At 43.4% G+C, this 26,321-nt stretch overlaps 1 protein-coding gene across 2 annotated transcripts in view; it reads left to right on the top strand.

Annotated features, from left to right (window-relative positions):
• GPLD1 (glycosylphosphatidylinositol specific phospholipase D1) overlaps window positions 1-26,321 on the top strand; it is a 76,230-nt gene that overhangs the window by 37,155 nt on the left and 12,754 nt on the right. For both annotated transcript variants that reach the window (XM_083187837.1, XM_083187838.1), the window contains exons 15-21: window positions 146-256; window positions 1,705-1,779; window positions 1,933-2,089; window positions 13,034-13,175; window positions 13,355-13,445; window positions 16,296-16,389; window positions 18,740-18,916. In XM_083187837.1, coding sequence (XP_083043963.1) covers window positions 146-256; window positions 1,705-1,779; window positions 1,933-2,089; window positions 13,034-13,175; window positions 13,355-13,445; window positions 16,296-16,389; window positions 18,740-18,916 — 847 coding nt within the window. The remainder of the gene's footprint in view (window positions 1-145; window positions 257-1,704; window positions 1,780-1,932; window positions 2,090-13,033; window positions 13,176-13,354; window positions 13,446-16,295; window positions 16,390-18,739; window positions 18,917-26,321) is intronic.

Genomic DNA, 26,321 nt, shown 5'->3' on the forward strand with positions numbered 1-26,321 from the left:
TAACTTGTATGCTTAGTTTATTCTGTTTTACAGTGATGCAGAATTGATAGCAACATTGTTTTTCACACATGTTTCTGAATTACTACAAGTCACCATCATCATCTGCCTCATATACTGTTTTCTGATTATTGGTTTCATTCTGCAGCCCTCTGGCAGATTTGGCTCTTCGGTAGCTGTGTTAGACTTCAATGCTGATGGGCAACTAGATCTGGCTGTGGGAGCGCCATCTGCAGGGTCCAGTCAACTTACCTATACAGTAAGTATATGGAGCTATTGCTAATAAAGTAGATATAAACTATCTATCTGAACCACTTCCTACTCATCTACAAAGCAGGAACACTGGTACTGTCCACCCTCTTTACTAATCCTGTCAGCTTTCAGTTATCAAAAAATAAAGCCGTGGTATATTAATGCGCAGAGGTTTTATTATAGTGATTGAAATTAAGTAGATACATTCACCACACATAATCAACCCTATGGGCAGGAATCAATGCCTTTTTGCGAGCTGTGACAGTGAGCAGGGCTGACTGCTTGCCTTCACAGCTCACAGGTCAGTATTCAATTGACCCCCCCTGCACCCGCCGTTTCCACCTTGCTGGGTTTTTACAGTGAAGTGGAAATGGTGCGGCCGCCAAAACAGCGAGGCTCTTGGCTAAATGCAGCGGGATCCCTGCATTAGCTGCAAGCCTCGCCATGTGGGGGAGTTCTCGCCGCCCCCCAGAATGTTGAATAGGGTGAGCGGACGGCGCGGGGGTTAAATGGCGAGGGTCGCTTGTTTTCGGCAATCCTCCCCGTTTAACCCCCTTGCCTTTGGCTAACAGGTACAGAGTAATTACTGAGGTGTGAAGACATTTACTAAAACATGGAGGTAACCTTTTTACTCCACCTATAGTAGAATAATAATTAAAATGCAGGATTTCCTAATCTCCATGTGGAAGAAAGTATCCATGGGCCAGAAAGGCTTGGCTGACATCCTTCCTACAGCGCTCAGCTGGGATAATGATGAATAGAGAGGTAATGGAATCCAAATCACATCCCTCTTTCTATCTTTATCGGATTACACCAAATCCTAATGTAAATATAATCTAGATCAGTGATTTTCAACCTTTTTACCTTGTGGCACACTGAATAAGATTTTAAAATTGCCAAGGCACACCATGAGATCCCCACAGAGCAAAACACATTGACCCCCACAGCCACAGGAAAAAAAATAAAACCTATTGGCCCCCATATAAAAATCAATCACACTGGTCCCCGCAGGTAACAAAAATAAAATACATTGGACCTTTACATGAAAAGAAGAGACTAGTAAATAACTGTTGAACTGATGGTGGCTGTAAAATGGGTTGGGCATCTCTAGATATGGGGGCACACTTAGGAACAGCTCAAGGCACACTAGTGTGCCACGGCACAGTGGTTGAAAAACACTGATCTATAGGAACAGATAGACAGTGATAGCAAAATGTAGGAGAGTAATGCAGGAAGCTCCAACTTTCTAAATACCATTATTTATTATACTGGTGGTTGGATTAATTAACATATTTATATTTTGTAGTGTATACTATACTCATTCAAATGCTTATTGTATGCTCCTGTTTCTGAATGATAAAGCTCATATTTCAGTATAGAAATATCCTATCCGCAGTAATTGCAATACCATAAGTCAGAAAGTAATAATATGACTTTGAACTGCTTGATCTCTAGGGTGCGGTATATGTGTATTATGGGACAAAGGGACAAGGTTTCTCCTCTGAACCAAATGTCACCATTCAATGCATGGTGAGTAATACATACTAAATATTTGCCTTAACAGCAATCTATTGCATAGGAAATCTTAACGTAAAGTTAAAATAATTGTTCTGAAAAGCATAATATTGTATGTATACATTTCCGCTAACCATAGAACGTCTATATATGTTGTGTGATTTGCAGTACACATATTGTAATTTGGGATGGACCCTGCTGGCTGCTGATGTGAATGGTGACCATAGGATGGACCTTGTCATTGGCTCTCCATATGCTCCAGGTGGAGGAAAACAGAGGGGATTGGTGATTGCATTTTTCTCAAGTAGTAAAAGAGCTGCACAAGGTGATGTAACTTACATTCTGCGGCACATTTACTATAGCTTCTAAAAATGAGCATCCAATCAGATTTTGTCTATCATTTCTCTATTGCATCCTCGAAAATGAGCAACAGAATCTGATTGGTTGCTATGGGCAATATCACCTCTTTTTTTTAGAAGCTTTAGTAAATTTACTCCTCTGGGTACAGTTTGAATCATTATTATTATTATTATTATTATTATTATTATTATTATTATTATTATGTATCTGTCACCAAATATTACTGGAGATGAATGAATGTTTGAAGCCATTTTGTGTTGGTGATTGACTGGGCCGAATTTAGGGGTCAGGCCGTCCCTAGGCACAATATTTTTGGCCACTCCCTCCCCTATTAGAGAGTGGCACACAATGTTCTGTTTCTGGACTTCCCCCTCAATGTGTGATTGCCATAACCTGTTTTATCCAGGTTCATGTGTAACAAAGGTAGTTACTTTGTTACACAAAGGTAGAAAACTCACCTATTCATCAAAGCATACCCTTCCACTGCATAAACTAGCTGGTTCTCCGACCCCTTGCCTGTTTACATCCTGCTATCTAACCACCACCCACTTGCTTGCACCTCTTGTAATCTGTCTGTCTCCCCCTCCTACTAGATTGTAAGCTCCTCCGAGCAGGGCCCTCTTCCCTCCTGTTGTCAAAGCCCACTTCTCTTCACATTTCACTCACAGCTCTCCTATACTCCAACACCCAGTGACCATCTTCGTCTGCATACTCATCTCCATCATTGGCCTCAAGCCTCTAGTTGTATGTTGATTGAGTCCTCACTACTTACATTTAAGCTGTAATGTGTATTGATCTGTGGCGCTTTATTTGTACTGTATTTTTGTTACTTATTCAAAGTTATGCCAAGTTTTGTCTCCCTGTATTGTTCCTTTGTACGGTGCTGCGAAACACTTGTGGCGCCTTATAAACAATTATAATAATAATAATAATAATAATAGTTCCACACAGGTGATAGCAATCATAAATTAAGAGGAAAGTCCATTGTGTCATTTCTGGGAAGGGTCCTGTTGGGAGGTATGGAGTGGGTGATAGAGCACAGTGAGTAATAGAGGGAAGGAGTAGTGAAAGAGAGAGGGAGTGAGGTGACAGTCAGAGAGAGAGAGAGAGAGAGAGAGAGAGAGAGAGAGAGAGAGAGAGGGGACTGTGTATATATACTTGCTGGCTCTGCTTGTCCTCCTTGTCCTCTTTCCTGTTCAGCCTCCCATCAGTGCGCAACTCCTGACTCCTGCTAGAGGTAGAAGGTGGATCCTGGCTCCCAGCGGTGCGCAGCTCCGTTCTTCTGCTAGAGGTGGCAGACAGGTCCCAGCGGTGCGCGTCTCTAGTCTCCCATGAGAGGTGGCAGGCGGGTCCCGGCGTTGTGCAGCTCTGGTCTCCCACAAGAGGTGTCAGACGGGCCCTCGGCTCCCAGCGGTGCGTGGCTCCCAGCTCCCACAGGAGGTGGCAGACGGGTCCTGGCGTTCTGTCTTTTATTACAGTTGTTTTAAAAAAAATCAGCTAAATGACAAGATGGCACATGCTGGTTTATAGGGTAGGAAAGAAGGTATACATGCATAATGGAACGTAGTCACGATCCATACATATGAAAAAGTATTAATGCCATCAGAACCCCAGGTTACTCAGGATCGGCCAAGGAACAGCTGTGCATTCCATCATGAAAGACTGGGGGCAGCGGCAATTGCGAGTGGCGGGCGGAAAGGAAACAGCGCTGCGAATCTCACAGTGCAGCATGTCAACCAGAATAAGGTCCTAAGTGCAAAATAAAGTGTTTACCTTATGCAATTCAAGATGAAAACTATCAGGAAAAATGATGCAACACAGTTAGTAAATCCACACAGCTGTATTAAGTGCAAATAAAGTGTTCTTTTTTCTTTATGTAAATAAATGATGCTACACAAAGTAACCAGACAAACTGTTTGCTACAATATAATTAATATGTATTAAATAGACAATAATGAAAGAAGCCTAAACTCCCCACCAAATCCTGCCTGTTGGAATCCCAAACTCAGAAGACTGACAGCGGGATAGTGACGGCCAGATTCATAACGTTAAGGGGGAAATTTACTAAAGGAAATTTGTAAAAAATAAGTGTATTTGTATCCAGAAATACACTTATTTTTGACATTTACTATCCCGAAAATACGGCAATTCATATACGTATTGATAGCACATCAATGGGAATACGAATTGCCATATTTTCGGGATAGTAAATATCAAAAACAAGTGTATTTCTGGACACAAATACACCAATTTTTTTACAAATTTCCTTTAGTAAATTTCCCCCTAAGTGTTTTCTCCCCCTCCTGTGGCCTAACCCTAAAACTTCCCTACCCCTCCCCAGCCCTAAATCTCCATATTGCACCTAACCCTAGTACATACATCTGGGATTTGTTTGGATTCTGTCTGTCGGGTTTGTGCTGATGGTCATCTGACTGTAGATATTTTGGTCACATTCCACCAAGCATGGCTACTTTATTTCTAGGTATATCCCACTTTACAAACACAGCCTCCGTATTCCAATAAGAGCCAGCAGAGGTGCCTCCTGCACAGCTGGGCTGTGTGCTTGTTTTCTCTTTCGGGAGCAGTGGTGGACTCAGGGGGGAGGGGTAAAAAGGCAATGTCCCCCCCCCTCCCCCCTGTCATTTAGAGGTTTTTTCTTAGTTGTACTGCAGCAACAGTGACTGGGCTGGGAGGCAAAGTGCCATGTGTTGTGCAGGGATGGCTCTACAATGTTTATTGAGACGAGGAAGAGAAGATCCTCACTGAGCTGACTGCTGGACAAGTATTTGTTTTTGTAATGTGTGGTCCCATCCCCACTTCTGGCATGAAAGGCTGCCTGACCCACAAGCAGAGCGGAATAAGGGGGAGAACAAAATGAGAAGAGGCTGCACTGCAGCTCTTGTAGCGTGAGGAAGAGTTCCTCAGAGTGCTGGGTAGCCTCTCTGTGCCTGATGCTTTGTTTTAGAGTGCACCAACACTGCAGCCAGATACTGGGACCAGGAGAGCGAGCAGAGAACATGAAGGGATGTGGGAGAGGACCTAGGGTGAACAAGCACAGAGAGGAGAGTGGACACCATGGAGAGCAAAGGGGGGGGGAGAGGGATATGTGATACCCTTCGGCCCCGTACACACGGTGAAATATTGGCTATTTTTTGACTGAGCAATTTTAAGAGAGATTTTGGCTAGATGCACTAGAGATTTTGACTAAGCGATTTTGTCTAAGTAATGATAGTCTATGGTCTAGTCAAAATTGCCTTGCCTGCACAGTCAATCTATGCTAAGCAATATAAGCTAGACAATATTGACTAAGCAGGAGAAAAAAATAGGGATATTTTGGCTAACCTTCTAGGAGAGTATGACTATTCAAAATCTCCTGCCAAAATCTCACCGTGTGTACACCCCTTAAATCATTAGCTTAACACGCATGGCCAGAGTAAGCCTGAGGAGGGCCCTCTCCTCTTGTCAGCACTGCCTATAGTGAAACACAGTTAACAGAAGAACATATTCACTGTTTGGGGCACTGCTAAACTTTACTGGTTCCTATATAAAAACAGACATGCTGTGGTTAGTGCGATGCACCTCCTTACTTGATCCATTAATAAGATTATTTGGCTTTCAGGTCCATTTGAGAACATCACCTCATTGAAAGATAGAGATAGATTTCCAACAGTTGCTGTATACTGTATTTGAACTTTTTAAATTTGTAACCTTGAAGTCCTTTAAGATGTAGGGTGTAGGATGGGATTTTATGCTATCTATCCGGTTATGATTCAGATTACGGAAACACGGTGTTTGAATGTTTGTGAATGGATTGTATTGTATTTTGAAAAGTTGTAAGCGTATGTATACCAAAGATAAATATGTATACCAAGGATAAATATTCAGGTATCTAAAAACTATTAACCCCTTCATGACAGAGCCAGTTTGTGCCTTCATGACAGAGCCCTTTTTTTCAAATCTGACATGTCTCACTTAAGTGGGGATAACTTTTTTTTGCTTTTACTTATCCCAGTGATTTTGAGATTGTTTTCTCGTGACACATTGTACTTCAAGTTAGTGGTAAATTTTGGTCGATACAGTCTGTGTTTTTTTTGTGAAAAATACCAAAATATCGTGAAAAAATGGAAAATTTAGCAATATGCAAAATGTCACATTTTCTGCTTGTGAGACAAATAATCATACCACTCAAAATAGTTAATAACTAACAAAGACCATATGTCTACTTTATGTTGCAATCATTATTTCAACCTCCTTTTCATTTTTTTGGACACTAGGAGGCTTCAAATATGACTAGCAAATTCTCAAATTTTCAAGAAAATTTCAAACACTGATTTTTTTAGGGACCAGTTCAGTTCTGATGTGACTTTGAGGGACTTGTATGTGAGACACCCCCATAAATGATGCCATTTCAAAAACTGCACCCCTCACAGTATTCAAAACAGCATTTTGGAAGTTTGTTAACCCTTTAGGTGTTTCACAGGAATTAAAACAAAGTGTAGGTGAAATTTCAAAATTTCTTTTTTTTTGCAGAGTTTCAATTTTAATACATTTTTCTAATGAATACAGTAGATTTTACTAGAGAAATGTGACTAAAAATTGATTCCCCCAATTCTTTTGTTTTCAAAAATATCCTATATGTGGCCCTAGTGTGCACGTTGACCAAACCACAGGCTTCATAATAGAAGGAGCACCTACTTGATTTTGGAGCCTCCTTTTTATGAGATTTTTTTTTAGGCACCATGTAGGTTTCTAGGCACCATAAGTGCTAAAAGTTAGGAACCTCCCCCACAAGTCACCCCATTTTGCAATCTACACCCCTCAGGGAATTCATCTAGGGGTATAGTGTACATTTCAAACCCCCAGGGGTTTCACCAATTTTGGTACAACTGGGATGTGAAAATGGAAAATTACATTTTTTTACACAAACATGCAGTTCTGGCTCAAAATTTTTCATTTTCACAAGGAATGAAGGAGACAAAGCACCCCAAAATCTGTGCCCCAATTTCTCCCGAGTACAGCAAAGCCTCACATGTGACCAAAAAATACCAGTTGGGTGCATGGCAGGACTCAGAAGGGAAGGAGTTATTTTTGGATTTTGCAGCACAGATTTTGGTGGAATGAATGGTGGGTGCTATGTTGCACCAATACAGTGGAACCCCCCCACAAGTCACCCCATTTTGCAAAGTACACCCCTCAGGGAATTCATCTAGGGGTATAGTGTACATTTCAAACCCCCAGGGGTTTCACCAATTTTGATACAACTGGGCAGTGAAAATGAAAAATTACATTTTTTTACACAAAAATGCAGTTCTGGCTCAAAATTTTTCATTTTCACAAGGAATGAAGGAGACAAAGCACCCCAAAATCTGTGCCCCAATTTCTCCCGAGTACGGCAATGCCTCACATGTGACCAAAAAATACCAGTTGGGCGCATGGCAGGACTCAGAAGGGAAGGAGTGATTTTTGGATTTGGCAGCACAGATTTTGGTGGAATGAATGGTGGGTGCCATGTTGCATTAGCAAGACTCCCAAAGCACCAATACAGTGGAACCCCCCCACAAGTCACCCCATTTTGCAAAGTACACCCCTCAGGGAATTCATCTAGGGGTATAGTGTACATTTCAAACCCCCAGGGGTTTCCCCAATTTTGATACAACTGGGCAGTGAAAATGAAAAATTACATTTTTTATACAAAAATGCAGTTCTGGCTCAAAATATTTCATTTTCACAAGGAATGAAGGAGACAAAGCACCCCAAAATCTGTGCCCCAATTTCTCCCGAGTACGGCAATGCCTCACATGTGACCAAAAAATACCAGTTGGGCGCATGGCAGGACTCAGAAGGGAAGGAGTGATTTTTGGATTTGGCAGCACAGATTTTGGTGGAATGAATGGTGGGTGCCATGTTGCATTAGCAAGACTCCCAAAGCACCAATACAGTGGAACCCCCCCACAAGTCACCCCATTTTGCAAACTACACCCCTCAGGGAATTCATCTAGGGGTATAGTGTACATTTCAAACCCCCAGGGGTTTCACCAATTTTGATACAACTGGGCAGTGAAAATGAAAAATTACATTTTTTTACACAAAAATGCAGTTCTGGCTCAAAATTTTTCATTTTCACAAGGAATGAAGGAGACAAAGCACCCCAAAATCTGTGCCCCCATTTCTCCAGAGTACGGCGATGCCTCACATGTGACCAAAAAATACCAGTTGGGTGCATGGCAGGACTCAGAAGGGAAGGAGTGATTTTTGGATTTTGGAGCACAGATTTTGGTGGAATGAATGGTGGGTGCTATGTTGCATTACCAATACAGTGGAACCCCCCCACAAGTGACCCCATTTTGCAAACTACACCCCTCAGGGAATTCATCTAGGGGTATAGTGTACATTTCAAACCCCCAGGGGTTTCACCAATTTTGGTACAACTGGGCTGTGAAAATGAAAAATTACATTTTTTTACACAAAAATGTAATTCTGGCTCAAAATTTTTCATTTTCACAAGGAATGAAGGAGACAAAGCACCCCAAAATCTGTGCCCCCATTTCTCCAGAGTACGGCAATGCCTCACATGTGACCAAAAAATACCAGTTGGGTGCATGGCAGGACTCAGAAGGGAAGGAGTGATTTTTGGATTTTGGAGCACAGATTTTGGTGGAATGAATGGTGGGTGCTATGTTGCATTACCAATACAGTGGAACCCCCCCACAAGTGACCCCATTTTGCAAACTACACCCCTCAGGGAATTCATCTAGGGGTATAGTGTACATTTCAAACCCCCAGGGGTTTCACCAATTTTGATACAACTGGGCAGTGAAAATGAAAAATTACATTTTTTTACACAAAAAATGCAGTTCTGGCTCAAAATTTGTCATTTTCACAAGGAATGAAGGAGACAAAGCACCCCAAAATCTGTGCCCCCATTTCTCCAGAGTACGGCAATGCCTCACATATGACCAAAAAATACCAGTTGGGTGCATGGCAGGACTCAGAAGGGAAGGAGTGATTTTTGGATTTTGCAGCTCAGATTCTGGTGGAATGAATGGTGGGTGCTATGTGGCATTAGCAAGACCCCCGAAGCACGGTGAAATGATGAACCTAATAATCCATAGATGTGTGGTATATTTTGAAACACTCCTTTATACATAGGCCGGGTTTGTCGGGGCAAGTTTCACAGTGGAAAATAGTTTCCTTTCTTATTCCCTTTTTATAGCAAACTTTGCACCTTTTTTGTGTCCTGCCCTTTCTTGCAGTGGAGGGGATTTCGTTGGGAAAATGCTGCCCTGGTACAATACGGGGGCCAGTACTAGAAGTACTGGGGCCCTCTGCCTGCTGGTTCCCAAATATTAGGCCCTTTATGACTTCCTCTTGAAAGTGCATAAATGTCCCCCTCTGGCCGGTAGAACGGAATAGCACGTAAGCGTTATACAGTGCCATCTGGATGATATACACGGCCAGCTTCTTGTACCAGATATTTGTTTTCCGCAGGGCACTGTACGGCTTCAGTACCTGATCTGAAAGATCCACTCCGCCCATGTACTTATTGTAATTTAGGATACAATTTGGTTTTGAGGTGTGGGTACTGGTACCTCGTACAGGGATGGAGGTGGTACTGTCTCCATGAATTGTTGTCAGTATAAGGACATCCCTCTTGTCCTTATATTTGACCAACAACATATTTTCGGTGCATATTCCCCTGCTTTCACCCCTTCTTAGTACTTGGGCAATGTGCGTTTTGGGGAGGCCTCTTTGGTTCTTGCGCACAGTACCGCAAGCTGCTGTACCTCTTGAACCAAGGGCCTTAAACAGGGGGATGCTAGTGTAAAAGTTATCCACATAGAGGTGATAACCCTTATCCAGGAAGGGGTGCATTAAATCCCAGACAATTTTTCCACTAACACCTACGAGGGAGGGGGGGCATTCTGGCGGTTCAATTCTTGAATCCTTCCCTTCATATACCCTAAACTTGTGGGTGTACCCTGTGGTGCTTTCACACAGCTTATACATTTTTATGCCATACCTTGCCCTCTTACTGGGAAGGTACTGGCGGAATTTAACCCTTCCTTTAAAATGTATAAGGGACTCGTCGATACTAATACATTTATCAGGGATGTATAGCTCTGCAAATTTGGCACTGAAATGATCAATGACCGGCCTGACTTTGAATAGCCTGTCAAAGGTGGGATCATCTCTGGGTGGGCACTGTGCATTATCGGTGTAATGTATAAATTTATGGATTGCCTCAAAACGAGCCCGAGTCATGGCCATACGGTAAAATGGGGTGCTGTACAGAACATCTGTACTCCAATATTGCCTAATTTCTGGCTTTTTTACTATGCCCATATGAAACACCAGACCCCAAAACGTCATCATCTCTACTGCATCTACAGGGGTCCACCTAGCAAATGATGACGTGGGGTTTTGAGCAATAAACTGCTGGGCATATAAATTAGTTTGGTCCACCATTAAATTTATAAAATCATCAGAGAAAAATAATTTGAAAAAGTCAATTTCTCTGAGACCTGTGGAATCAAATTGGATTCCTGGCATGGCCAAAAACTCAGGAACCTGGGGCTCAAAATTGTCTGGTGGTGGGGTCCATACGAGATCAATTATTGGGGGGGGGGGGTCTCAGCTGCTCTACGGGGGCGTCTTTGAGGGGGTCCCTCATCACCAGAGGAGGAAGAGGAGCTTAAGACGAATCCTTCAAATTCCCCGCTTGCCTCACTGGCTGTGTCAGAATCAGAGGCAAGCATGGCATATGCCTCCTCCACTGAATACATTCTTCTGGATGACTGGGATGACATTTGGGATGACATTTTTATTTTTGTGTTACTGGTAGTGAAATGTTTCAACACGTGTATAGTGTAGGGGGGGGTACAAACTTTATTTCAACCCGGGGGGTATGTAGTGTGTAGTGTGTATGTAGTGCAGAAAAAAAAAATACTTTATACAAAAAAAAAAAAATTGAAGGGGTTAAAAAAAAAAAAAAAAATTGAAGGGGTTAAAAAAAAAAAAATTGAAGGGGTTAAAAAAACAAAAAAAAAGGTCCTGCGCCAAAAATTGAGCACAGATGTTGGTCAGTAACGTCCGTCACTGAACAGCGCTCAAAGGCAACAGGAATTTGATCAAAAAAAAAAAAAATAGATCAACCCTGTGCCGAAAAAGCTGATCAGTGATGTACGTCACTGATCAGCGCACAGTGGCCACAGGACACCCACAAAATCACAGTGTGTGTAAAAAAAAAATTAAAAAAAGACCACACAGCACCCACAAAAAAAAAAAAAAGGTGATCAGTGATGCGACACTGATTACCAGTGAGGGGCAGCAGGTGCACAACCTTTGGTGCAACTGACAGTGCAACTGGCAGCAACTGACAGGTATATATAAAAAAAAAAAACCTCTGCTCCCCCAAAAAGTTGCTGATCACCTCAGATATAGTGATCAGCACAAAAGGCGGGGGTAGCAGACACAAAATATACACTCTCTATCACTCTCTGTCACTATCTCTCTCTATCTCTCACTATCTATCACTATCTATCACTATCTATCACTCTAGGACACTGCAGCAGCAGCACTGACAGTTATATGTATAAAAAAAAACCTGCACCCCCAAAAAGGGGGGGTAGCAGACACAAAATATACACTCTCTATCACTCTCTGTCACTATCTCTCTCTATCTCTCACTATCTATCACTCTATGACACTGCAGCAGCAGCACTGACCCTGCACCCCCAAAAAGGGGGGGTAGCAGACACAAATCTCTCTATCTCTCACTATCTATCACTATCTATCACTATCTATCACTATCTATCACTATCTATCACTCTATGACACTGCTGCAGCAGCACTGACAGTTATATATAAAAAAACCCTGCACCCCCAAAAAGGGGGGGTAGCAGACACAAAATATAGCTCTCTCTGTCACTATCTCTCTATCTCTCTCTCTATCTCTCTCTATCTCTCTATCACACTGCAGCAGCAGCAGGAAGTCTCAGGAAGTCAGATCCAGGAAGCGTCCAGCACGCTACAAGCAGTGATCAAGTGATCAGGTAAGGTATTTGCAAGGATCAGGTAAGTATTAGCAAGGATCAGGTCAGTATCACGGCAGATAGGCACGGTGACCGCTCTGCACGAAATTCCAGACCGGAATGGCGTCTGCAGCGCAGTCACCGTTAGTTTAAATGTCGCGCCTTGGCTGTGATTGGTCCGTGGGTCCCACGGACCAATCACAGCCTTGGGGGCAGGTGGGGTGAGGGTGGGGTGAGGTGTCATCGTCACCGATGACCCCCTCATGCCCCCTGACGCCCGGCGGTGATTGACACCTGTGTTACCGAGCGTCTGATTCGCCAGTAACACAGGAAACCGCTGTGAATGGCTGTTCACACTGAACAGCCAATCACAGCGATCGCCGACGGGGGGCGGCATCGCAGCCCCCCCTGGGCATGCAGGGACATGTCTGCTGTCAGGGACAGCAGACATCGTCCCTCTGTCACTGCGTCTCTAGACGCAGTGACAGTTTAAAGTCATGACGTATATATACGTCATGTGTCGGGAAGTACTTCCCGGCCATGACGTATATATACGTCAAATGTCGTGAAGGGGTTAAGAATTTTAATTATTGGGTGGCTTACTTAAAAAAAAAGTTCATAGTCCAGCAGTGACAGGTCCACCCGCAGGACAACCCTAATTCCTGTATACAATTGCCCCTATTCTGTCTATTGCTATATAGTGACAACAGGTCAGTACTTCGTATCATAGGGTGTACAACTCTTCCTGTGCAAGATGCACATGGTGTGGACCCTGATCTTTGCTCCTCCTGATGGAAACCATGCAGCTATACTACTGTCCTCTGCTGGAGTAAAGCATGCACATATGAACCCATTGTGATTGGTTTATTTTTCTACAGGCACTTTATATGCAGAGGAAACAGAATGGAGAATAGCTGGAGAAAAGGATTATTCTTGGTTTGGTTACTCGCTTCATACTTATACACAGAAGTCTAAGTCATTACTGGTGGTTGGTAGTCCCACTTGGAGCCCTTGCAAAAGGTACATCCCCATGTAATCTCTGCTAAATATCCCCCTGCTAATTACTGTGGGGTACTCTCATAAATGACCCTTTTTCAAATTTCCCAGACAACAATTATTTCTGTCGTAGTCTAGGAAACGTCTGACATTATGTATTACATGAAGTATCTTTATTATATAATAATATTTCTTTCCTGCAGACGTGACTGCAAAGAACCACAGAGCATAGGGAAAGTATATGGAATCTACCCATCAAGTAAAAACATATCATTCACAATATATGGACATGCAGTAAGTTCCTGGAGTATCGCATTCTTGTTATGGTGATAAGAGATCTATTCTCCCTGGTTAAGGAGCGGGATGAACTAAGCGGAAAATGCGGTAAAACCCCCGTTTTACCGCATTTTCCTATGTATTAAAACCCCACCGCCACGATACCGCATAGTAGGGTATCGCCACCTTTGGTGGCGATACCCTATAGAAGCCTATGGGCTTCCTTTCGCTGCCCGATGCCTCCGCCGCAAACCTGCCGACCCCCCTCCCTCTGGCTTACCTTAGTGCAGGTCCTCCTGGACCTGGAAGGTAAGCCGTTCCTCCCCCTAGTACAGCAGCCAGATGTCCTTCCAGCTGCAGAGGGAGGAGGAGGCGCCGGAGACAGTCTGCTTAGCTGTCCCTGGTGTGAGGGGAGCAGGAGGCGGCAGGGAGGTGAGGGAGATCCCCCACACACCACATTACAGGTAACGCGGGGGGCCTCTGTCACCGCACCGCGATGCCAGCCGCATATGTTAATACTTATGCGCTGGCATCACGGCAGCCGGGCGGCGAAGGGCAGCTATGTATATTAATACATCCCGCCCATAATCTGATATATGGTGCCTATTGATTTAACATGTTCTTTAACAACTTTGCTTATGATGATGTATTACTTTCTCATTTCAAGTTAAAACAGATGCTAAGCTGCTGTCAGTCCTATCTGATTCAGTATGCACCTCTATTCAGGGGCCGATTGGCCATAGACATTACAGGGAAGATTTCAGGAAGGCTGACATCTTTTAAGATGTGACCCTGTCCAGATAATACTCATTGCCCATCTATACCCATTGTGACATCTGGGGATGTAACAATATTTGGTGTGCTTCTGGGCTCCACTAGGGGATGGGTGGAAGTATGTGATATTCAGGAGATTTTAGTAATGAGTTGTTTGCTTGATGGAGATTTGGGGGTCTGTGGTCAGTCTCAGTGGGGGGAAATGGGGTATTACTTGAAATGTGGAGGTTTGTGGTTTTTCACAGCAGCTTCACAGTCTGGGGGCCACTAACTTGCCAAGCATATTGAAACCAACAGCTTTCACACAGGTACAGTGATGCATTAATCCCACCTATTTTGGTGTTGGATCTGCCTACAGTTGATTTGGTGCTGCCACTTCTAGAAATGTTTCCAAGGGCTACTTTTAGCTCCCAATCCGCTCCTGTCTCTATTCCATATATAATAAATAACATTTGTATTGTGCTGGAAGAGGATGTATTTGTCACAACTTTAATAATTAATTTTACAGAACATTTAAGTAACCTTTATATTGAATAACCATTAAATAATACTTTTAAAGTACCATGATAGTTCCTTTAGCTATGTGTGTGGTGCAGAAATATTTATAAACAACAGCTGAACCAACCAACTACTAATCAAAAAGCCCAAGCGGCCAACTATGGTTATCAAATTATAGAAAGCGGCTAATTCAGGTTGGATCACAGAATGCCAAATATTTGGGCTGTGCATGAGCACAGAACGGGTCCTGCGCAGTGTAGAACAGCGAACGCCTCTATGATTGACAGGCAGATGCTTCGCAGGTAGGTCCATTTTCCAACAGTGGCCCGATCAAGGACTGTGCCTTACTCAAGCTGCAGTCGCAAATGTTCCTCTAAACTGCAAAGCGATCATGGGGGGTAATTCAGACCTGATTGCTGTTGAGCAAATGTGCAGTGACCAGTAAACAGGTAAACACCACCCAGCTACAGTGAAATCCCACCTTGCTGATTAATGTTTAAGCTGTGCAAATAGATGTGTACATCTAGTAGAGACTTTGCACCCAAGCAAAAATGTCCAAATCCCGTTGCAAACCGTTCACCATCAAATGATATTTCCACTCTCACCACTCATCACAAGCCCCGCATAGCCCTGGACTGTTTTTGGCAGCTGCGGTGAATACAGATATATTCAGCTTGGAGCTGACGTCACACACCCTCTGCTAAAACACTTAATATTCTCACTAAACAGCCAGTTACCACCCCCAGACGCCTACTTCCTGCCAATCACCTTGGGAATGGCTAGCGAAGGGAAAAAGTAGCAGGATTCCTTTGCTAGCAGGTGCTGTGCACAGTTCATCGATAATCATCCATTGTGCAAATTCACACAGCAGTGTTCAGGTCTGAATTACCCCCACAGTTATTAGTAAATGCAGGCAGTGGTGGTATACACTGCCTCCCGCATTTGCACTACCTAAGGATTACATATGCTAAGCTGTTTAACATACTTGCTCCAAGCTGAATCATACATTGGGGTAAATTTATGATGATGGGATGTTCCCAATAGCAACCAATCAGATTATACTTCTTTTATTTAGCACCTTCTAGGAGATAATAGATAGAATCTGATTGGTTGCTATTGGCAACATCACATCATCATAAATTTACCGCAATGTATGATTCAGCTTATTAAATTTACCCCATAGAGTTACATATATATCGGACTATCCCTATGGTTGCACATGGTGGCAATTACAGTAGTAAGACACCAGAACCATCGCAACTGGTTACCGAACTGGTCACAGGCCGAGACATCCCCCAAAATGGTCACAATACATCTCTATTTTTTGACGCCACTCACCAGTCTCTGAGTCACAGCTTCCACAGCTATTTGCCTATTTTGCCTATTTGCCAACCTACAGCTACTGTAAGTTGATGATATAAAAGGATATCTTCATAGGTACACAGTTACATATTTATTTTGATCAGCACATATTGTAAAATATAATAAATATGTAAATGCTTTATTTATGAGCTACTTACTTTACACGTGTGTCATTTTGATGTACAGTAATGTGCGAAACTGTAAAGGAACACAGTAATTTTTTATATTTTGCAGGAACAAAGCAAGCTGGGCTCATCATTTGCAAGTGGCACAATAGGTGTGAATGGAGAGACAAAGCAAGTGCTGCTAATAGGTGCACCCACACAGAGTACGTTCTTCATTTTATGGTAGTTTTGTACATTTTTGCCGTCCAGGCTATGTGAAGCATGTAGGGAGCTGCTGTTAATTAGCTTGCATTTTAGCGGGACGTTAGTACCAGGCATACTGGGCAGCTTTTCCCTTTGCAAAACTGCATCTCATACTGAATTAGGCCCATTCAACGTCAGACAAATTAATAGGGTGGGCACAAACCCCATTGATTTGGTAAGTGTACCTCACACAAATTAAACAGACACACTTATCAATCTGCCGCCTGACATGCCTGGCCACAGGAACCAGTAAGGACGTCACTGTCAGCAGTTCCTGCGGCTCAACATACACTATATGGACAATAATATTTGGCCATGCCCATTAATTAACAGATGTGTTTTAATCAGACCCATTGCCACAGTTGTATACAAATCAAGCACCTAGCCATGCAGTCTCCATTTGCAAACATTTCTGATGCAAAATGGGTAATTCTGAATAGCGACTACAAGCATGGAACTGTGGTAGGATGCAAAATTTGCAAGAAAATGGTTTGTGAAATCACTTCCCTGCTGGATATTCCTTGGTCAACTGTAAGTGATATTATTAGAAAGTGGAAGAATTTAGGAACAACAGCAACTCAGACACAAAGTAGATCACATAAAATCACAGAGCAGTGTCAATGATTGCTAATATGCAAGGTGCGGAAAATGTACCAATGCTCTGCTGATTCCATGGGTGAGATTTAATGCCGCCCGAGTTCAGCGGCAGTGCGAGATGTCCACTGAACTGGGACTTTTTTTTTAAAGGGGAATTAACTTACAATGGTTTTGCCTTGTAAGTTTATTCCCCTTTAAAAAAAAACGTCCGAGTTCGGCGGCATCTCGCACTGCCGCTGAATTTGGGCGGCATTAAATCTCGCCCTATAGCTGAAGTCTCAAACTTCCACTGGCATTATTGTAAGCACAAAAACTGAGCTTAATGCAATGAATTTAATGGCCAAGCAGCTGCATGCAAGCCTCATATCATCAAGTCCAAGCATTGGATGGAGCGGTGTAAAGCACACTGACACTGGACTGTGTAGCAGCCGAAATGTGTTAAGTGAAGTGACCTCATGCTTTTCTGTTTGGCGGTCAGATGGGCCAGTCTGGGTTTGGCTGATGCCTAGAGAATGGTAATTGTCTGGCTGTATTATGCCAACTATAAAGTTTGGTGGGTAAGGGATAATGGTATGGGGCCGGTTTTCCAGGATTGAACTAGGCCCCTTACGACCAGTGAAGGGCAATCTTAACATTTTAGCATACCAAGTAATTTTAAGCAATACTATTCTTCCAACTTGTGGCAACAGTTTGGGGAAGGCCCTTTTGTATTCCAACATGACTGTACCACAGTGCACAAAGCAAGGACTACGAAGACACGGTTTGATGAGCTTGGTTTAGAAGAACAATGTCTGACCAGCGCAAAGCCCTGTCCTCAATCCCATTGAGCACCTTTTGCGATGAACTGGAACGTAAATTGTGAGTCAGGTCTTTTCATATATCAGTGCCTGGCCTCAGAATACCTACAGAATGAATGGGCACAAATCCCCACAGAAACACTCCAAAATCTTTTAGGAAGACTTTCAAGAAGAGTGGACGCTGTTATATCCACAAAAGAGGGACCAGCTCCATATTAAAAGTATATGTCTTTAAATACAATATCATTACCCTCCATATTGGTAAAATGGTTAGGTGTTGGAATACTTTTGTCCAGATGTGTATGTGTCAGTCAGTGGGTCCCACATACACTTGTCATGCTCACAGATTATGTGATATGTCTAAACAATGTCGATGGACAATGGCGATATTTTGCTTGCTAGCTGCATGAATGATATATCGCATAGTGTGTACTAGGCCAGAATATACCCTAAAAATATTTAAAAAATAGACAACTGATACTACTAATATATTGGAGCCTTGAAACCTATTTGAATAAATATAATCCCATTCATTATTAGAAGAAGTTCCTATTTTAAATCGGGTAGTCTGTATAAAATAGTAAACGCAGGTTAAGTAACTTAGGGGTAGATGTATGAAGCAGTGATAAGGGAGGTGAAGTGATAAGGTGCCTGGTACTTTATCACCGGCCAATCAGCTCTTAACTGTCCCTTTTGAAAGCCAGCCTGTAACTTAACAGTCAGGTTCTGATTGGCCGGTGATAAAGTACCAGGCACCTTATCACTTCTCCTCCCTTATCACTGCTTCATACATCTACCCTAGAATGCTGTAGTCTAGTAACATTCATACAATGCTTAATAATAATGTAAAGATGCAATGTATATATGTGTGTGTATAGATAGATATATACTGTATATCTATTTTGTTCTCTTCCAGGCACAGTGTCTAGGGTTGTGTTTCTGTCGAAGACTCTGGACCATGCAGGCACAGCCACAGTGTATGAACTGAAAGGGGCGAGCGATCCATCACCACTCTCCACCTTAAAGGGAGACAGAGCGTTTTCTCGCTTTGGTACAAATCTACATCTAAGTGACCTGGATGGCGATGGACTCGGTATGTAACAAGAGCTTTGCTTTACTTACAGGGGTTACTTTTTTTCATGTACTTCTTGCCATTCTAAAAAAAATTTCAGTGCTTATAATAAGCTACACAAGACAAGAGGGTCATTTAAAAAAAATATTTATTGGAGCTTAGACACAAGTCGTTGTTTAGGTGCCTAAGGGCCTGATTCAGTGGTAAACACACTGCTAGTGTCTGATGTAGTGGAGCATTTTGCTACTTTGCATGTGTCCCGCTTGTATCCGTTCACAGTTGGAGTTATCTATTCAGGCACACGCAGGCAGAAGTGCATTGCCAATGTAGTAAGCGTTCCTGGGCGATACCAGGGATGTATCTTAGTGTACACATGGAGATGATCATTCTTATGGGCGTGTTCTGGAAACGTGATAGCCATATTGGTGAAAAGGGTTGCATACACTAATTGCACAGGATTTCCTGATTGGATGGAGAAACTGCACATACAGGTGCACCAATGGAACATCTCAATCGTTACATATTTAGAACTACAGATACAGATGAAGCCTGACTCATCCATATGGCCTATGGCGTTAGTCCCGATCACGGAGGCGCAGCTTGCCTGCACACAAGGCAGCGCATCCAGTTGCAGGAAGGAGCACACGTTACAGTTGAGTGTAATACGAGCAATCATTAACCAGATGTTGCTTTCTAAACTCACCATTGCGCATGCGTGAGGAATCCAATAGAATACTATAGTGCAAGAATCACCATTGCACATGCGTGAGGAATCCAATAGAATACTATAGCGCAAGAATCACCATTGCGCATGCGTGAGGAATCCAATAGAATACTATAGTGCAAGAATCACCATTGCACATGCGTGAGGAATCCAATAGAATACTATTGCGCAAGAATCACCATTGCGCATGCGTGAGGAATCCAATAGAATACTATAGCGCAAGAATCACCATTGCGCATGCGTGAGGAATCCAATAGAATACTATAGCGCAAGAATCACCATTGCGCATGCGTGAGGAATCCAATAGAATACTATAGCGCAAGAATCACCATTGCGCATGCGTGAGGAATCCAATAGAATACTATAGCGCAAGAATCACCATTGCACATGCGTGAGGAATCCAATAAAATACTATAGCGCAAGAATCACCATTGCGCATGCGTGAGGAATCCAATAGAATACTATAGCGCAAGAATCACCATTGCGCATGCGTGAGGAATCCAATAAAATACTATAGCGCAAGAATCACCATTGCGCATGCGTGAGGAATCCAATAGAATACTATAGCGCAAGAATCACCATTGCGCATGCGTGAGGAATCCAATAGAATACTATAGCGCAAGAATCACCATTGCGCATGCGTGAGGAATCCAATAGAATACTATAGCGCAAGAATCACCATTGCGCATGCGTGAGGAATCCAATAGAATACTATAGCGCAAGAATCACCATTGCACATGCGTGAGGAATCCAATAAAATACTATAGCGCAAGAATCACCATTGCGCATGCGTGAGGAATCCAATCGAATACTATAGCGCAAGAATCACCATTGCGCATGCGTGAGGAATCCAATAGAATACTATAGCGCAAGAATCACCATTGCGCATGCGTGAGGAATCCAATAGAATACTATAGCGCAAGAATCACCATTGCGCATGCGTGAGGTATCCAATAGAATACTATAGCGCAAGAATCACCATTGCGCATGCGTGAGGAATCCAATAGAATACTATAGCGCAAGAATCACCATTGCGCATGCGTGAGAAATCCAATAGAATACTATAGTGCAAGAATCACCATTGCACATGCGTGAGGAATCCAATAAAATACTATAGCGCAAGAATCACCATTGTGCATGCGTGAGGAATCCAATAGAATACTATAGTGCAAGAATCACCATTGCGCATGCGTGAGGTATCCAATAGAATACTATAGCGCAAGAATCACCATTGCACATGTGTGAGGAATCTAATAGAATACCATTGCGCATGCGTGAGGAATCCAATAGAATACTATAGCGCAAGAATCACCATTGCGCATGCGTGAGGTATCCAATACAATACTATAGCGCAAGAATCACCATTGCACATGCGTGAGGTATCCAATAGAATACTATAGCGCAAGAATCACCATTGCGCATGCGTGAGGTATCCAATAGAATACTATAGCGCAAGAATCACCATTGCGCATGCGTGAAGTCTTCATTGAAATACAGTATAGCGATAGAACTACTTTACTGTACATAACTGTTAGACATTTTTCTCAGCAAATGCTATTGCATAGGTTATGCATGTACTATATATGGGCACTGCTGTCTGTGCGTCTCATTACTCTATTTAAAACACATAGGGGCTATGAGATAAGCGAGTTACTGTACAGTATAAGCAATGTATGCAGGCCAGACTCAAGCACTGAGTAGGTTCACAAAATAGCTGCCGCCCGTGAACCAGCACCGTGGAAGCCACATCTATTGAGCAGCGACAGCATACGTTTTTCCTTTATCAGGGCAATGCTGCTTGTGCATTTTAAAACACAAAGGGCTATGGGGATAAGTGAGCTACTTTACATTATTAGCGATGTACGTGTACATTACATAGCTCATGTGTAAAATATAAGCAGTGATCCATTTCCATTGGTTTTGCTTATGCTGTATTGGCTATGGGACTACAACACTCACATAACCCTTGTGTCAGTTAACTAATGCTTTAACACATTAATTTGCATATGCTATTTTTTATTTATTGGTTTGTCTACTGGATTTGGATGCTCACATAAACCTAATGCCAACGGACCATTGCTTTAACACGTTTGTTTGCATCTGTATAAACTATTTTTATTGATTGTTTTACTGGTTTCTTTTTGTTTAATTAATTCTGTCCGTCAGACCATTGGTCTGTGTGTACAGTATACATTAACATTACAGTTATCACTGGCCATTTGCCAGAGCTTGCACTGTACTGCATGCAGGGGCTGGCTGACAACTTTTAGCCTGGGGGGCAAGTCCAGAGCACTGGCCAATAAGTAACAGCACATCGTTTAATGAAGGTTTTTTGTTTAATAAATATGTATTAAAAAAGATTAGGCCTGGAGTTGATTATACCATAGATACTTGATTGATCTCAGCTGTCACTCGCTCAAGCAAGTTTCACTGTCTATGTTAAGGTCCCCATACACTGTGCGATTTGGGCACGATTTCACCCGATTCGTATGAATTGGGCCTTGAAATCGGCCCAAATCGCATATGTTGACATCCCCTCCGACCCAACGCGCGGTTTCGTGCGCATCGGATTGGAGTCGGGAGGTCGGACGGGCTGCACATAAGATTTGCTAAATCTTATGTGCTGCCCGGAGCCATGCGGGGGACTGCAGCTGGCGGGGGACTGCAGCTGGCAGGGGACCTACCAGGAGGGAGCAGAGGGGACAGCGCATGGAGCCGGGCAGGAGGAAGCCACTGCCGTCAGCAGGGGGGACGACGCAGGGAACCAGTGATCCGGGAACCAGCGGCGCAGCGGGAGCAGAGCACTTCAATAAAAAAAATTGCATGTGATCCCTCCCGGGGAGCTGCTGGGACAATCAGGTCCGATTTGTCCTTAGGACAAGTCGGACTAATGTATGGGGGCTGATGTAATTAAAGTGTATAAGTGGTGATGGACATAATATATAGATGGAGTGAGGAGGGTGTTGATGGGCACAAATATAGGGGGTGGTGATGATGTAAATGCATAAAGGTTGGGGTGATAAAATATAAAAGGGGTCTACACAAAATACTAACAAATGTATAATGAAAGGGGCACAAAATTAATATTAAATAATTTTAAGTGTATATATACACATGAGGGATACACTTAAAATTATTTAATATTAATTTTGTGCCCCTTCCATTATACATTTGTTAGTATTTTGTGTAGACCCCTTTTATATTTTATCACCCCCAACCTTTATGCATTTACATCACCACCCCCTATATTTGTGCCCATCAACACCCTCCTCACTCCATCTATATATTATGTCCATCACCTCTTATACACTTTAATTACATCAGCCCTCCCACCCCTTATATAATTTCTGTCCATCCCCCCTATATTGTATGCTCACATACTGGCTGACTGTGCTTTGGGGGTTGCTCCAGGGTATGAATTTCCTTCAGGTGCTGCAGTGCGCTGTTATGTGACTTCCAGCCCCTCAGGCAATGCTGCAAGCCACTGCCAGCACAAACTTAGTGTAGATAGGGGAAAGCACCGCAGGGCTTGCTGTGCGCCAGAGCTTCCACCCACTACTCTAAACAACTACTTACAGCTGCTGGATTGATGGCAGGTCGGTGCCTGTGGTGCTCGTCTCGCAGCTGCTCCTTCAGCAGCATGCAGTCATGTGGCTGGAGGCTCCGGCGCACAGCACACCCTGCGATGCTTCCCCCTCTCTACACTGAGCTTGTGCTGCTGGCAGCGTCTTGCGTGCAGCAGCAGAACTGCCTGAGGGTCCGGAAGACACATAACAGCAGCATGCTCCCTCCTCCGCTCGCCGGCTCTTCCCCCACGCCACTTCGTGCGGCATCAGTCCCATACTTACCAGGTCCCTGGACATGTCCTCAAGCAGGAGGACGGTGGCCATGTTGTTGTAGTCCCGGCCATATACTGAAAGCCGCGGCCGGTGCCACCTACAGGAGGTGGTGAAAAAAAGCTGGTCCACAGGGCGGCCCGCCGGAGTACTTGATAGAGCGGCCCGGGGGACACATGGCACCCTTCCCAGCCCGCCCCTGACTGCATATCCATCCACCACTATTCACACTACTGTACTGGATTGGTGAAGCATTAGTCACCCAGTGGTGAACATGTGTATGGCTTGCTGTGTATGTTGTCAAGCCTCACCAATTTAGGTGCAACTAAACCTCCGTTTAGGCTGAGAAACCGCAAAGAAGAAGGAAGCTACATATGTATACAGGGTTAGCGGAAAACAAATTAACCACTTCAGAAGGTTCTGGCATGTGTTCTACTGCTCCGAATAAGACTATGGGCAAGATGTAATAGGGATCAATTTTTTTAGACAGCTAAAATAAAAAAAATTGCACCATATTGCACATGTCAAATGTGTGATTTTTCCCTGAAATTCACACATATAATAGGGTGCAAATTTTCAGAATTCACTTATGATTTCTGGTGAATTTAAGTACAGTAATGTGTGATTTTTTTCTAGACACATGCATTTTTTTTAGTAATGGGAATGTGCAGATTTTTGTTCTATTACAAAAAAAAGGTACTTGTGTATTAGCCGGACGCCCGGTATGTAGTTAGCGTAGCGGCACTGTCAGAATCAGCGCAGTGTTCCCGCGGCCAGCGTCACTCAGAGCCAGCGTAGTCAGACAGAAGTAGCGTAGTGTTCCCGCGAGCGCCTCTGTCAGAATCAACAGTTAACACATGTTGTCATTACTGTCTCAGATGTATGATATGGCAGGTGTGAATGTGTTCCCGACCTGTTCATACCCCCACTATTCACGTCGGCGTGGAGCTGATTTTACTTCACATCTGTTCCGCATCCCCTCGCTCACTAGGCTTGGTATGGGAGCCTGGGACAGAGCCACGGACGCTGGGGACAGACCGGGCTGCCGTGGAGTCACTACACTAACTACGCTAGGCAGCCTTTGAAATATGCTGACTGCGTGGCTTAGCCTACGCCTGCGTACGTATGCTAATTGGGCGCCCGGCTATTATACAAGTACCAAAAGAAAAAAAACATGTGTGTGGTCCCCCCACCAGCATTAGCAGCCCCAGGCTCATTGAGCTGGTCCAGGTTCCCGAAATACAAGGGAAAAAATAGTGGGGATTCCCCATATCTAAGAAACCAGCATCAGGCACTTGGACTAGTCCTGGTTCTAAAAATACAGGGGATAAAAAGAGTGGGTGTCCCCTGTATTTTGGAACCAGAACCAGGCTCCAACAGCCAGAGGTATCATGCCACAACTGGAGAACACTTTATATACAAGGTCCCCCAGCCAAACCAAGACTACTCTTGCTGGTCAGTCCTGGATAGGGTATCTGGGGGGATGGGAACCCCCAGGCTTCCCCTGTCCTTGTCTCCACCACCCCCCTTGGCTGTGAGTGTCTGGTCGATTGTTTTGGTGTAAAAAAAAATGCATTGGCCTTTCTCCCAGTCCCAAAAGACCTCCCTCGCATGCTGGGACTTAGGAATCCACAAGTCCCAGCATGCGGGGCATTAATAGGCTCACTTAGACATGAAGTTCTACTATGAAAACATTCTAAAGAAAAAAAAAGACAGAAAAAATAACTTTAACACACACACTAACATATAGTACACACACGTACCCTATTCACAATCCTCCTACGAAGCAGCTCCTAACTAACAAAACAGGGACTGTACAGTAAAGGAGCCGATCTATGGAAGGCATTCTGGGACTTGTAGTTCTACTGTGTGAACCAATGTATTTTTTTTTATTATTTTCTTTTTATACCAAAACAATCAGTCTGCCACCCACAGCCAGGGGTGGCGGGGACAGCTCCGGGCTTCAGCCCTGGAAGGGTAAAGCCTGGGAAGGACCTCTTTATTAAGGGGGGACCCCTGGTACCCCATCCAGGACTGACCAGCCACAGTAATCATGGGTTGGACGGGGGAAATTCTATAAAAAGTGTCCATTACTGTCGCATGACTCAGCTTGCTGTTGGAGCCCGATACTGGTTCCAAAATACGGCCTTTCTCCCCTGTATTTTTGGAACTAGGACCAGTCCAAGTGCACGGTGTAGATTTCTTAAATATGCAGACAGGCTTCTTTTTTTAAATAAGCAAATACCCCATAGTGAGGCATAGCTACAAGCATAAAATGTAAAAGGCAAAGATACACACTAATAATAATAAAAAAAATTAATAAAAGAAATCAGATATCCTTTGGCTTTTTTTTCTATTTATAACAACTGTCCCAACGGTTTAATAGATTTGAGCTGGGTACACACCTAGCTATACGCCCTTCTGTCCGATGGATCAGACCGGCATATTGCTCGTCACTCAGTTTGTGTACGTGCTCTCATGGTCACTTGCTACAAGGCTAGGTTTGATGTGCTGTACATCAAACATACCTGCATCGCTAGCAACACCGTGCATGTTAATGTAGGACGGAAAAGTGATAGTTTTGTCCTTCATTAACATTGCTCCAGTGTGTATGGGTGATCTGGGTTGATGTGGATATCAGAACAAATCCCCATCGATCCAATATATCCCAGGCTTAAAATAAAAGTTACTGCACAATTCAATAATAATAACAACTCAGAAGGGACTAACAAGAACAAAACTCCCACAGGATACCATCATTTTAGCTACTGTATGATCGTACCCAATTATAATGATGGAGGTCTAATTTTAAATTGAAATTGGAAATATAGGAGGTCTATAAAATGAGTCCAAGACAAAAAGTGAC

This window comes from Crinia signifera, chromosome 5 (assembly GCF_055691185.1).
Source record: "Crinia signifera chromosome 5, ASM5569118v1, whole genome shotgun sequence".
Lineage (NCBI taxonomy): Eukaryota > Metazoa > Chordata > Amphibia > Anura > Myobatrachidae > Crinia > Crinia signifera.